Source organism: Suricata suricatta, chromosome 11 (genome assembly GCF_006229205.1).
Source record: "Suricata suricatta isolate VVHF042 chromosome 11, meerkat_22Aug2017_6uvM2_HiC, whole genome shotgun sequence".
NCBI lineage: Eukaryota > Metazoa > Chordata > Mammalia > Carnivora > Herpestidae > Suricata > Suricata suricatta.
The window spans coordinates 55,844,686-55,858,460 of NC_043710.1; the positions used below are offsets into that span (position 1 = coordinate 55,844,686).

At 36.7% G+C, this 13,775-nt stretch overlaps 1 protein-coding gene across 2 annotated transcripts in view; it reads right to left on the bottom strand.

Annotated features, from left to right (window-relative positions):
- PGM2L1 (phosphoglucomutase 2 like 1) overlaps positions 1 to 13,775 on the bottom strand; it is a 47,488-nt gene that overhangs the window by 8,472 nt on the left and 25,241 nt on the right. For both annotated transcript variants that reach the window (XM_029957525.1, XM_029957524.1), the window contains 7 exons: positions 8,833 to 9,026; positions 7,872 to 8,061; positions 7,068 to 7,165; positions 5,967 to 6,147; positions 3,561 to 3,654; positions 2,889 to 3,018; positions 2,466 to 2,655 (listed from right to left, as the gene is read on the bottom strand). In XM_029957525.1, the coding sequence (XP_029813385.1) occupies positions 2,466 to 2,655; positions 2,889 to 3,018; positions 3,561 to 3,654; positions 5,967 to 6,147; positions 7,068 to 7,165; positions 7,872 to 8,061; positions 8,833 to 9,026 (1,077 nt within the window). The remainder of the gene's footprint in view (positions 1 to 2,465; positions 2,656 to 2,888; positions 3,019 to 3,560; positions 3,655 to 5,966; positions 6,148 to 7,067; positions 7,166 to 7,871; positions 8,062 to 8,832; positions 9,027 to 13,775) is intronic.

The following is a 13,775-nucleotide window of genomic DNA, read 5'->3' on the forward strand; positions in this document are numbered from 1 at the left end:
TAATCCACTGGGGCACAAAAAAATTGTATACTTAAAAAAAATTTTTTAATGTCTTTATTATTTTATTTCGAGAGAGACAGAGAGCGAGTGGGGGAGGGGCAGAGAAAGAGGGAGACACAGAATCTGAAGCAGGCTCCAGGCTATGAGCTGTTAGCACAGAGCCCAACGCGGGTCTCGAACCCACGAACTGTGAGATCATGACCTGAGCCGAAGTAGGATGCCCATCTGACTGAGCCACCCAGGTGCCCCAAAATTGTATACTTTTTATGTAAAAGTTAATAAAGGAAATAACTGACACTGAATATATGGATTAATACTAGTACTCTTCCTGGACCACAGATCAGTCTATGAAGGTATCTTGGGGGACTTATGGGGGTTGTACTGTGACATAAGGGTTTGACAGTGGTGCCTTTCATCAGGCGTCCTAAGCCTGGTCCTCTCCTTGAAACCCCTCCCTCAGTGGTACCACTATATACCAGTTGCTTAAAACAGACACCTTCCTCCCCTCTTTTTCACTCACAGACCATCAATTAGCAAGTCCTGTCTATTCTATTTTGTCCAACTTTCCATCCATCACCACTGTTACTATATTCAATTTAGGGGCACCTGGGTGGCTCAGTCAGCTAGGTATCCAGCTTCAGCTTAGGTCATGATCTCATGGTTCATGAGTTTGAGCCCTGCATCAGACTCTCTGCTGTCAGGATGGAGCCGCTTCAGATGCTCTGTCCTCCTCTTTCTCTGTCCCTACTCTACTCTCTCTCTTTCAAAAACAGTAAACATAAAAAAAAAAAAGTTCAGGCTCCCATCATCTCTCAGCTTGATTACTGAAACAGCATATAAACTGATCCTTCCGCCTGGGAGTTTATCTCTCTCTAACCCATGCACTGCATAGGCCATTCTTCCTCAAACTCCACACTATAGCTGTAGAGAACTCCTTGTGGTTCTATGAAGGAGAACATGCCTTCTCACCTGCAGATCTAGCACCTGCTGCTCCGTTTGCTTGAACACCCACTGTGTCCTACATCTGGGTAACTCCCACTCTTATTCAGCTCCCAAAAGTTTTCTAGAATGTCTTCCATAAGCCCTCCAAATCCAAGCAAGGGTCCTTCCTATGCTCTTCCATGTCACCTTATGCACCCCCTGGTTGCATTCATCATGTTGTAAAGTAATCACTGTTTCCTTCCATTTCCCCACTAGACTTTTGAGCGCAGACACAGTGCCTTTGTCATTGCTCTGTCTCCAGTGTGCCTGTACCCGCAGCACCGAAGAATTCTGATAAATGCCTACTGAACACACAGATGAATATCAACCTGAAATGTGACAAAAAAACCCCAGGAAATCTTTGACACTTACTATGTGACCTTAGGGAATTAACAATATCTATAGCACCTGCCTTACAAAACTGTTGTAAGCATCTGCAGAGAACAGATAGAAAAGTACTTTGAATAATGAATATCATAAAGCTTAAAAGGGGAAAAAGCATCACAGCAAGAACTACTCTGAGCACATCAACAGTAGTGAAATAAAAAGAAGCAAAAAATTTGAATCTTCTCTTCATGTAGGTTAGAAAGACAGAAAAATCGATACACACATCTATGCACATATACAGAATACCAATAACTGGGAACCAATATCTGCTGACCAGATGAATATACACATATAAAAGGAATACGGACTATAGTGTAAGAAGCTGAAGATTTCCTAAAAATATATTATGCCCCTAGCATCTTGAGACACATAAGGCCACTATAAATGGAGGTTTAGGCTAACAATCATGACAATAACCAAATACACATGATCAGCAATCTATAGCGTCAAATATTTGTTGAACACCTACCAAGAGCTTTGAGAGGCACAGAGGTATATCAGAAATGGATCTGCCACGTACAACGCAATGATAACATAAAATAGAAGATAAGTGACAGGAGAAAGGCACTATATATAATGAAACCTCAGGAGGAAGATATCTAATTATGGGACCTGGAGGGTATGTGGAGGAGGTGACATTTAACTGAAATCTTAAATAATGGCCAAGGTATGGACCTGCAGCAAAAGGAAGGGCATGTAGACTGAGGCAATAGCTTGAGCAAACATAGAGAAAAAGTCGAAAAGGGAAGTTACAAAGAGCAAACATAGAGAAAAAGTCGAAAAGGGAAGTTACAAAGAGAAAGTGTTAATGGTGAGCTTTGAAACGACAGGCTTTTAGACTTTATTTTCAACATTATTTAGCATCATCACACATTCTCCCTTTCTCTTTTGTCTAATTCTCTTTTCCACTTCCCTACCTGGAGAGAGAGAAGGACAGGATCAGAGGCAGGGAGCCTCTGGAATTACAAGTGCTCTGAAGAAAAACAATGAATCTTAGTTTCAAGAAACTCACAGGCTTGAACTTCCACCCTTTCGCTATTGTACGAAGTACTACAAATGGTTAAAATACTTAAAAATATATATATATGGGTACTTACTGATTTCTTATTAGGCTGGCTGCTGTCATATCCAGTGGTAACGTCTCGAATGTGCAATATAGCAAATGTCCCACAAAATTTTGGATATTCTTTTGGAGAATCAAAATTGCGAAGCCTTTCAAATATACTTTTGATGGTAATTGGATCATAACACAAGAAATAGGACGTTTTTGAAATATGATAACCATATCTGCACAAAAATTTCAAGTGTTAAAATCAGATGTCAGGTAACTCATCAGGAAAGTATATATTAAAGATAAGCCTATTACGATATTATGTAGAAAGTGGAAGTCTTTAGTTCAGTTTCAGAGGTTTTTAAAAAGGATTAGCTATTTTCAAAACCAAATTTAGAAAGCTAAAAGGAAGACAAAGAATTGAGAAATTTAGCAATTGAAACAAGAAATTCATAATAATATAGCGTACTTTTCATAAACCTTAGTCAGTTGCTGTTTCAACGTTATGTTCATGGTTTCCAGGTAAGCTGCCATCTCAGCAACAACAACGGCTGCACTCACCCCGTCCTTATCCAAAACTGAAGTTCCACACAGAAAACCTGAGGAGTAAAACACATTTTTTAAAAAGAGGAAAGCTTAAGCCTAGAGTAATTTCAATAGTTTTAGGGGCACCTGGGTGGCTCAGTTGGTCAGTTAAGCATCAGCTCCTGGTTTCGGCTCAGGTCATGACTTTATGGTTTCATGGGTTTGAGCCCCATGTTGGGCTCCAGGCTGACAGTGTGGAGCCTGCTTGGGTTCTTGGTCTCCCTCTCTCTCCGCCCCTCCCCCACTCAGACTGTCTCTGTCTCTTTCACAATAAATAAACTAAAAAAAAAAATTTCAAGTTTTAAAGTTCTTCAAAAGAACCAATGAATTTAAGAGCTTAGTAATAGACGAAACCCATTGATACTGAAGGTATTTAGGGGACTTTTAAGGACCTTTTCTTCCCCTGAAGGAAAATGCATCCACATATTTCTGAGTTCTTTGTGGTTTTTACAACTCAAAATGCAAAACCAGAGACAGAAATTCTTCTCCAGAGAATTACTATATTTAAAAAGATGCTCTCATTCAAATTTCAAAGATTTTAATATTTACTACATACCAATTGATTCTTCAAATGCAAAAAGGACTTCTTTCCCATTTTCCAGGAGGTCTTTTATCCTACATCCAATCCATTTAAAACCTGGTAGTGTTTCCTGAAATGTACAGAAGGCCACTCTGGTTACAGGACTCCTCATAAACATATAGTAGAGAAAAGCCTGTTGCTTAAATGCACAAAATACTCTCATAGTGATCTTTTATTATGGTTTTTGTCCACACAGATTTATAAAGTGGTAAGTATACATCCAGGAAATGCTTGGATTCACGTTGCCACGACTGATAAACTACTCTTCACTGAGCACACAAATGGGTGATTTACACGAAATACAATCCAACTGTTAAAAGTGGTGATATACAGAGTCACAAAGTAACATAAATACACACATATACTATGGCCATCTACTATTTATCAAGTACTGGTAACAGGTGCTTTATATCATTGTCTTTTTAAATGCTTACAAAAACTCTGTTGCTGACACAGAGAAGCTCAGTAAATTTGCCCAAGATTATGCTGTATTATATTTCGCTGTATATAAAAGATAGACTCAATTACACTGCTTTTCAGAAACTGTTTTTTAGGCTCTATTATAAGTACTAATATAAGAGCACCTACGAAGGGTGTGATTTAGTCTCCCTGAATAATCAAAGGCCATAAAGCTTTTTAATGATGCACTTTCAACATTATCACAGCATATGCTTGAACCAAGTATTCCTTACTATAATATCATGGCCTAAATAAAACAAAGAGAGTTACCAAGCTCTTCTTTGGTAATTAGATTCAAGGACTTTTCATCTGATGAACTACTGTTTACTTTAAACATGAGCTGTTTTATGGGGGCGCCTGGGTGGCCCAGTGGGTTAAGCATCTGACTTCGGCTCAGGTCATGAATGCATGGTTGGTGAGTTCGAGCCCTGCATCAGGCTCTGTGCTGACAGCTCAGAGCCTGGAGCCTGCTTTGGATTCTGTGTCTCCCTCTCTGTCTCTTTCTCCCCTGCTCGCACTAGGTCTCTTTCTCTCAAAAATAAACAAACATTAAAAAAAATAAAAATAAAGGACATGAACTGCTTTAGAGTCAATAGAAAGAGCGTGTGATAGACACTGATTCTAGAGGTGACTGTTACTAACTCATGATTTCCAATTCACCTCTCTACTTCCTCAGTGGGAAAAATAAAAGCCAAAAACCTCTACTGCCTCCTCACATACAACAACAAATACAAGGAAGCAAATTTATAATACTGGTCTTCAGAATCAGGTTCTTCTTTTTTTCGTGTGCTCATTACACATTGTTTTGCCATAGATATTAATGAGGAAAATGTTAACATTAATGTAATTCAGAAACTCAGCCTTGAAGAAATATTCAATTTCTGCTCTTTTGCTGTTTGTATTTCTTTAAAAGCCTGAGACTGAAAGTTCCATTTCATTAAAACAGGTATAATTTTCTTTTATTCAGCTAGTTAGCGTTAAGACCTGTAGCTTGGCTGTGGTTCAATAAATAAATAAATAAATAAACAAATAAATAAAGCCCAGAGGTGACATTTACACTGACATTTTGGCCAAGATGGTTGAGGAAAAGCAATTTAATTGGCATCAGTCTCAGAAGCTCTAAAAGCCTTCCGTTTAACTGCCTGAAGCTCAGAGAAGTTAATGATCTGTGCTGAAAGGCATTATTCTTTTTTGGATGTAGAATCATTAGGTCTTCATTTACAATTTAGAAGGCTACTTTAAGTAGTTTCTTAAGTTTCTGAAGACTGAACTTGAAGAGCCTAAACAGTGGTTGATGATGTGTACAATTTTTTTGGAATGGAGTTTATATTACTGATGAGGTCACTAGGAGCCAGATTTTCTCAGTATGAAAACCAGGTATTGTTATATGGAAGAATAAGCATTAATGTAATTTTTAAAGAACATCTTATCTTAGTTCCAGAAATTCACATAGTGGATGAACTTGGTGTCTAAATCATCAAATACTATTAGAACTCAAGGTGCCTAAATCGTCAAAAGATAAGCAAATTTTGACAGAATTAGAAAAAAAGAGGGGATTATAAATCAAATCAATAAAAGTCAGTTTTGGTGGGGAGATGGCTTTAATGGATAGAAATTGATTCAGAAGGGTGCCTGGGTGGCTCAGTCGGTTAAGCATCCGACTCTTGATTTCAACTCAGGTCATGATCTCATGGTTCGTGAGTTCGAGCTCCACATCAGGGTCTGTGCTGCCAGCTCAGAGACTGCTTCAGATTCTCTCTCTCCCTCTTTCTCTCTGTAACTCCCCCAGCTCATGCTCTCTATCTCAAAATAAATAAATAAACTTGAAAAAACCGTCAGGTTAAAGGGTTTAAATAATATCTCAGTTAATTTAAAAAAGCAATTGATTTACAAAAGTAGCACACAGATACTATCTGTTCTTACTTCAAAATGAAATCCTTCTTCAAGTGCAATTGCCTTCAAAATTTTGGAAGAGACTGTGGTGGCTAACATATAAACGTTCTTCACATCAGCATTTCTTGATTTATTTTTCTTCCAGCAATCAAACAACCACCACCCAAACAAAGCTGCCAACTCATTCCCTGTGAAAACTTTCCAACGACCACTGGAGAGAGAATGAAAATTCAATTCAGTTCAAGATTTTTATAAGTTCTCATTAAAATTTCTTACCCTAAGACATACAAACCATCCTTCATGTAGGAAAATCCAAGAACTATTATAGGAGATTTTTGAGAAAACATTTAGTACTATTTCTACCTCACCAGTGGTGAACTTAGGGTAGAAACAGCAGCAATGTCTGCTGAAAAATTATTACATTGTAACTTTTATTTTCTAACTTAATGAGAGAAAAATTTAGAATATGATGTCTTGTTTATGTAAGGACATTTGTCAAAACATGATAATGACAAAAATCTACAGCAACCCAAAAGACCAAGGTTAGAAAATGATTATATTGGTAAAGCAATCTGTTGGGGTATCTTAAGAATTAATATTTTAAGGGGTTCCTAGGTGACTCAGTTGGTTAAGCATCTGACTTTGGCTCAGGTCATGATCTCATGGTTCGTGGGTTCAAGTCCCAAAATGGGCTCTTTGCTGACAGCTCAGAGCCTGGAGCCTGCTCTGGATTCTGTGTCTTTCTCTGCCCCTCCCCCACTTGTACTCTGTCTCTCTCTCTCTCAAAAATAAAAATAAACATTAAAACATTTTTAAAAAGAATATTTTAAGCAATATTTAAGGACTGAAAAAAGTGCTCACAGTTCAATATTAAGTGAAAAACAATGAAGATATAAAAATATGTATAGTATAATAAAAATTTTATAGAAATAATTACAGTATATCTCAAATATCTGAGTAGAAGCAATATAGAAAGGAAATGTCAAAATATCAATCTAAGGGTTATATTTGGATAGTGGGCTTCTGGGAGATTTTCTTATTTTTATTATTTCCAATGAGTCTGTAAGACTTAAAATCAAATACTATTTTTCAAAGTTTTAAGCTTTTAATTAAATAACAGGCTTTACTTACTTCTCCTGAAGTTCTGCCACCGCCAGTCGGTCTGCATCAGGATCTGTGGCTAGTACTACCCGGGCATTTTCTCTCTCTGCCAGTCTCAAAGAAAGTTCCTGAAACAGTGAGCCAAATCACTGGATTGAATTGAAGATGTTAAATTCATTTAATTCCTAAATGGAGGCATGATGTTAGTTGATATAAATTTTAGAAGGAATATAAGTTTAGCTAAGGTTGAAATAAGCCTAGGGGCTCCTGGGTGGCTCAGTCGGTTAAGTGTCTGACTCTTGATCTCGGCTCAAGGACGATCTCATGGTTCGTGGGACCGAGTATCACACCAGGCTCAGTGCAGATGGTGTGGAGGCTGCTTGAGATCCTCACTCTGTGCCTCTCTCTCTCAAAATAAAATGAAGGAATATAAGTTTAGCTAAGGTTGAAATAAGCCTAGGGGCTCCTGGGTGGCTCAGTCGGTTAAGTGTCTGACTCTTGATCTCGGCTCAAGGACGATCTCATGGTTCGTGGGACCGAGTATCACACCAGGCTCAGTGCAGATGGTGTGGAGGCTGCTTGAGATCCTCACTCTGTGCCTCTCTCTCTCAAAATAAAATAAACTAATAATAATAATAATAATAAGCCTAGAAGTAGAAATATCCACTATAGAGATTTCAAATAAAACAGAACATATGGCTCCAATATAATTTAAATTACGTAAACTAAGATGGTATCTACCTTTGTAGGTAATCATTGAATTGTCAAATTAGGTCTACCTATTTGATGAAATTTAACACAATCATGATCATTTAAATAAAGAAAAAAAAATACCAGCACAGATTCTCCTTCTTCAGGATTTGGGCATTTAACAGTGGAAAAGTCTGGATCAGGATCTTTTTGTTCTGGTACTGGAATAGGAGGCTTAAAACCAAACACTTGAAAAGCCAGCTGCACATAGTCATGTCCGACCCCATGAAAAGATGTATGTACAAATTTCAAGGTGGTCTTTGAGTTTAATTCCCTGTAAAGGAAAAGAATTATTCAGTCAATATCATTCGACTTGGTACTTGTGATATAATTAAAATAAGTTAGAGAAAAAGCTAAAATCTATTTTTTAGGATAAAGAAAATAAACTCATCAAGCCAGGATCCTTTCTAGCCATAGTGTTAGCTATTTATGGAATAGTTAAGAAGATACAGAAATAAGGCAAATTCAAATTTTAGAGAAAATTTCCTGATCTCATATAGAGAATACATATATTTAGCTATAATTTTTAATGGCTTTATTAGGAAGTAATTAATAAACTATACAATTCTTCTATTAAAATGTACAATTCAATGGCTTTTACTGTATTCACAATTATTCAAACATTATCATAATCAATTTTAGAACATTCTCATAATCCCATTCCTCCCAGCCATAGGCATCACTACTATACTTTGTTTCTGTCTCTATAGATTTGCCTTCTCTGGACATTTCATAGAAATGGAATCATATAGTATGTGGTCCTTTGTGACTGGATTCACATGTTCTCAAAGTTTATCCATGTTGCGGTATGCATCAGTATTTCTTTTATAGCTGAATGATATTTTATTGTACAGATAAACCATAGCTTATTTATCCATTCATCAGCTGATGGATATTTGGTTATTTTCACCTTTTAACTATGATGAATAGTGCTATTTCGTTATACTTTGAATATGAAGAGCCAACACATTTTTATTCCTATTTCTTTCCTTTATTTGTTAATCTTATTGTATGGTAATACTGTCCTACACTCCCCCTCAGATACCTGTGAAAACAGATCTTTTTAAGATCTTCCATGTATCTTCTGCAAATGTCCTGCAGAGGATCTCTTTTCAGTGGGCTGGTGTCCACTAAATTATCATTCCAGGAACCATTCCAAGGTTCCACACATTCTTCTATACATTTCAGAATTTCTTTATCATGAGGAGATGTGATCTGGGCACCAGTTTCCCAATAAACCTAGATGACAGGTAAATACAGCTATAATTACTTGAAATGTTGGCCAGATATTTTTAGCTACAGCAGAGATCTTTGGCTTTATAAAAAAGCATGCCAAGTTAATTAAGTAGAAACTGTCAACATGGGACTGAAGTAATATGAAATATGTTGATGATAATGATTCCTCAGAGGCTCTTCAATAAAATGATCATGTATTATTTTCTCTTTTAGAAATATACTTTAGTAACAATACAAGTAAAATATAATCAGGGCACCATGTGACAACATATTTATATATATATATATATATATATATATATATATATATATATATATATATATATATATATATATATATATATATATACACACACACACACACCATAATATTCACCCATACTCTTAGATCTATAACTATATATTACAGATAATCTAAGAAATCATGGGATATCCATAAAATTTGGCACTACAAAAATTTAACATTATAAAGTAGTTCTGTGATAAAGAAGAAATTATTTATCAGCTATAAATTTTTTAAAAACCGGTTTGTCAAGTGGTGTCCATCTAACACCCAGTGCTCATCCCCACAAGTGCCCTCCTCCATGCCCATCACCCATGTTCCCCTCTCCCCTACACACACCCCTCAACCCTCAGTTTGTTCTCAGTATTTAAGAGTCTCTTATGGTTTGCCTCCCTCTCTGTAACTATTTTTTTCCCCTTCCCGTTGCCCATGGTCTTCTGTTAAGTTTCTCTTGATCCACGTAAGTGAAAACATATGGTATCTGTCTTTCTCTGTATCAGCTATAAATTAAAGCAGAATTTATGCCACACCAGATAAAGCCTAGATCAGGAAAGATAATTAACATGTTAATTACTGCATATACATTTCAGTATATGTGTTTTCAATATTAATCAAAATACATTTCATTAAGCTGTCAGCTTGTTAACTGGCTTGATCAACAAGACATTAGGAAGAGTTAACAAAAAAGCAAGAAAATGTATTTCTATAGTTCATAGGATCTCAAGGTTAGAAGGGACTCTGCTTAGAGAATATCTACACTGACTTCTACCATATATATGAGGAGACTACCCTCTTTTGCATCCTGAATGAAGAAAAGAAGAATACATTTGAATATGTACTATGTACTATGCTCTGTACCAAACAATACGGTAGGCTAGATGACCTGAAAACTCTCACTCTACAAACACCTTAAAATGTTAGCTAAAGTTGGAAAAAAATATCTAAAATGTACAGCTTAGTTCATAAGAAGAAAAGGGAAAATTCCAGGCAACGGGGGGAAAAAGGAAAGAACTGAACACCAGAGTGATAAGGCTGTGAGATGATGGTGACTGCCTGGGGCTTGGGAACTGAACTGTCCGTCTGTCTGGTTCTCCAGTTGTAATGCCCAGGTGAAAAGTAGGAAATTGGAGACCTGAGACTCCCCTCCCACCCGCTGGGATCAGTGAAATTACAGAATTAGAAGCTCTGCCCGCTATTCTAGAAGGGTGATGAGGAAGCATGTCTGTTCTTCTGGGTATTAAAATGCTTTCAAATTAGAGGTCTAAATTAACACAGAAATTGGTCCCCAGGAGTGAAACTCCTGAGGTTCCTACAGAAATTTAAAAAACAATACCAAAAACTACTCTGAATGATGCTCCCACATTCCAGGCCATAAAAAAGATTCTATCCACAGGCTATATCCATAGCTTTCAGAAACTCACCATGAAAATTTATAGAACATGAGAAAAAACTCCTGGCCTTTTTCATTGCCCATTTCTTCTTGCCTTTATATATGGATGTAATGCCTAGAGGTACAAGCATTATATGATGTCCACACTGGAGGGAAAGGTCAAAAATACTGCAGAGATGCCAGGCCCAACAACACTGGGCTACAGAACCCTGCCAGCAGCCACCTACCTCTGGACTTCATGTGTGAAAAAAAACTCCTATCAGCTTAAACCATTTTTGTGGGTTTTCTGGATCTATAGCAGAAAGTATCCCTATTTGACATAATAACAGAAAAATCCATGCAACAAAATATACCCAAGAACAAACTTTAAAAGAAAGATTATTTAAAATATTTAAAATGTTGAGGTGCGTGGGTGGCACATTCAGTTTAGCATCAGACTCTTGATCTCAGCTCAGGTCATGATCTCATGGTGTGTGAGTTTGAGCCCCAGGTTGGGCTCTGCACTGAGTTTGCTTCAGAGTCTGTCTCTCCTTCTCTCTGCCTCTCCCCTGCTTGTGCTCTCTCTCTCAAAATAAATAAATAAACTTAAAAATAAAAAAATATATTTAAAATGTTAGTAAAGTATATAATAGATGTCTTGAAAGAATAGAAAGATACATCCTATTCATGAGTAGAGACTCAATAAATATTATAAAAACATTGAAGCTTACTAAATTAATCTACAAATGAAATATGATACCAATTAAAATGCCAAAGTATATTTTTCCCAAATGGAAAAATACCATAATACCATACATGGAAAAATATAAATAAGGTCAAAAGGCAAGTGATAATACGGAGGTATAATATCTGCAAAGCAGATGACCGAAAGCTACTTTTTACATATAAAGAGTTCCCAAAAGTCACTAAGAAGAGCAATCACTCAAGAGAAAAATGGATACAACCTTTAACAGACTTCTCAAGAAATGGAACACAAATATCATGTAAATAAATGAAAAGATGCTCAACCTCACTCATAAAACAGGTGCAGGTTCAACATAACATTTTCATCTATCTGACTGGTAAAGACCAAAAAGTTTGATAATATGGAAGGTATGGGATAAAGACCCTCATACATTGTTAGTGAGGGTATCAACTGGTACAACTGCCTTGAGTAGAGAATGACAAATTTTCTTTCATATCCCTTTGACTCAAAATTTTATTTCCAGAAATTTATCCTGTAGATCAACAGTACCACAGAATATAAAGTGAGCCACAAATGCAAGTCCACTTATGTAATTTTAAATTTTCTAATAACCACATTAAAAAAGATAAAAAGGAACAGGTAAAATTAACTGTACTATACTTTATATCACCCGATATATCTAAAATATTATCATTTTAACATGTAATCCATATAAAATTAATGAAATATTTTACATTCTTTTTTCATACTATATCTTAGAAATCTGGTGTATACTTTACACTTTCAGAACATCTTAGTTCATACTAGTCATCTTTTAAATGTTCAAAAGCCATAAGTGGCTAGTGGCTACAACATTGGACAATGTAGCTATAAGATGATAAGAATAAAAGCAATTGGGGCACTGGGGTCGCTCAGTCTGTTGAGGGCCAAACTTCAACTCAGGGCATGATCACACAATTCATAGGTTTGAGCCCTACATCGGGCTCTGCACTGACAGTGTGGAGCCTCTTCGGGTTCTCTGTCTCCCCCTCTCTCTGTCCCTCCTCCACTTGTGCTCTCTCTCAAATAAATGAACATTAAACAAAATTTTTAAGGAATAAATGCAATAGCTAACATTTATTGAGCATTTATTGGAGCCAGACATTGTACTAAACATTTTGCATGCAATATCTCCTTTAATCCTCACTCTCACCCTATGACATTCGTTCTACTATTACCCCTAGTTTGCAGATGGGGAAACACAGAGAAATGAACCTGCATGGGGTCACAAAGCTTCTGAGTGGCAGAGGCAGGTTTTAAATCCAACCCATAGTCTTAACCACTATTCTATACTGACTATGCAAATCTACTTGCACATATAAACAAAGACATATGTAGAAGAACATTCTTTGTAGCACTGTTTATGAGTAGCAGACCTATCTACCTACCTTCTGATCTGAGAAGATCAGAAACAAATGAAATGTTCCTCAACAGATGATTGATTAAATAAACCAGGATTCACTTATATAGATTTTTAAAAGAGGAATGAGGCAGACCTATCTACCTATCAATCGATCAACTGAGAGAATGATCTCTAAGACTGTTTCATACTGTTGTGTGAAATAAAGCAAGGTATAGAACACTCTACATAGTATTCTACCATTTATGGAAAAATATGTGGGAGTGACAAATACATATATAATTATACATGCATAGAGAATCTCTGGGAGGAAACAAATCAGAAACAATGTTTGCTTCTGAAGAGAGGTACTGGGGGAAAGGAATGGGAAAGATACTTTTGACTCTTTAATTTTGTACACTGTTTAACTTTTATCCTTTTTGTGTTGTGCTTATATTTCAAGGAAAAAAGAAATCTTTGAGGTTTTACTATATGACAAATATGTTCACCAACAATGACAACTGTAACAGATGAAGTCCCTCCACCCATGAGCTTATATTGGGGAAGAAAGTTGGGGAAGGTCAAACAAGTCAATAAAGAAACAATCCATCCTAAGGAAAGCAGTTAATCAGAGACAGTGATAACTTCTGTAAAGGAAATAAACAAGATGATGAGAAAGTCACTGAGGGAAGTCACTTCAGATAAGATGGCCTGGGAAGGTCTCTTCAAGGAAATAACATCTGGGCAGGAATCGGAAGGATGAAAATAAGCAAATCTGCAAGATTAAGGACAAGCAATCCAAGCAGAGGAAAAAACAATTACAAAGGCTCAGAGGTGGGAAAGGCTTTGGTATCCTGGAGGCCTGAAGGAACAGAAAGAAGCAGTAGTGTGAGTGGAACGTAGAGAGCACAGGAGAGGAATGACTGAAATGAGGTTGAGGTAGGGCAGGAGACAGAGTCCTGGAAACCCCAAGGTAAGGCGTGTGGATTTTATTTGAAGAGTGAAAAGCCAATGGA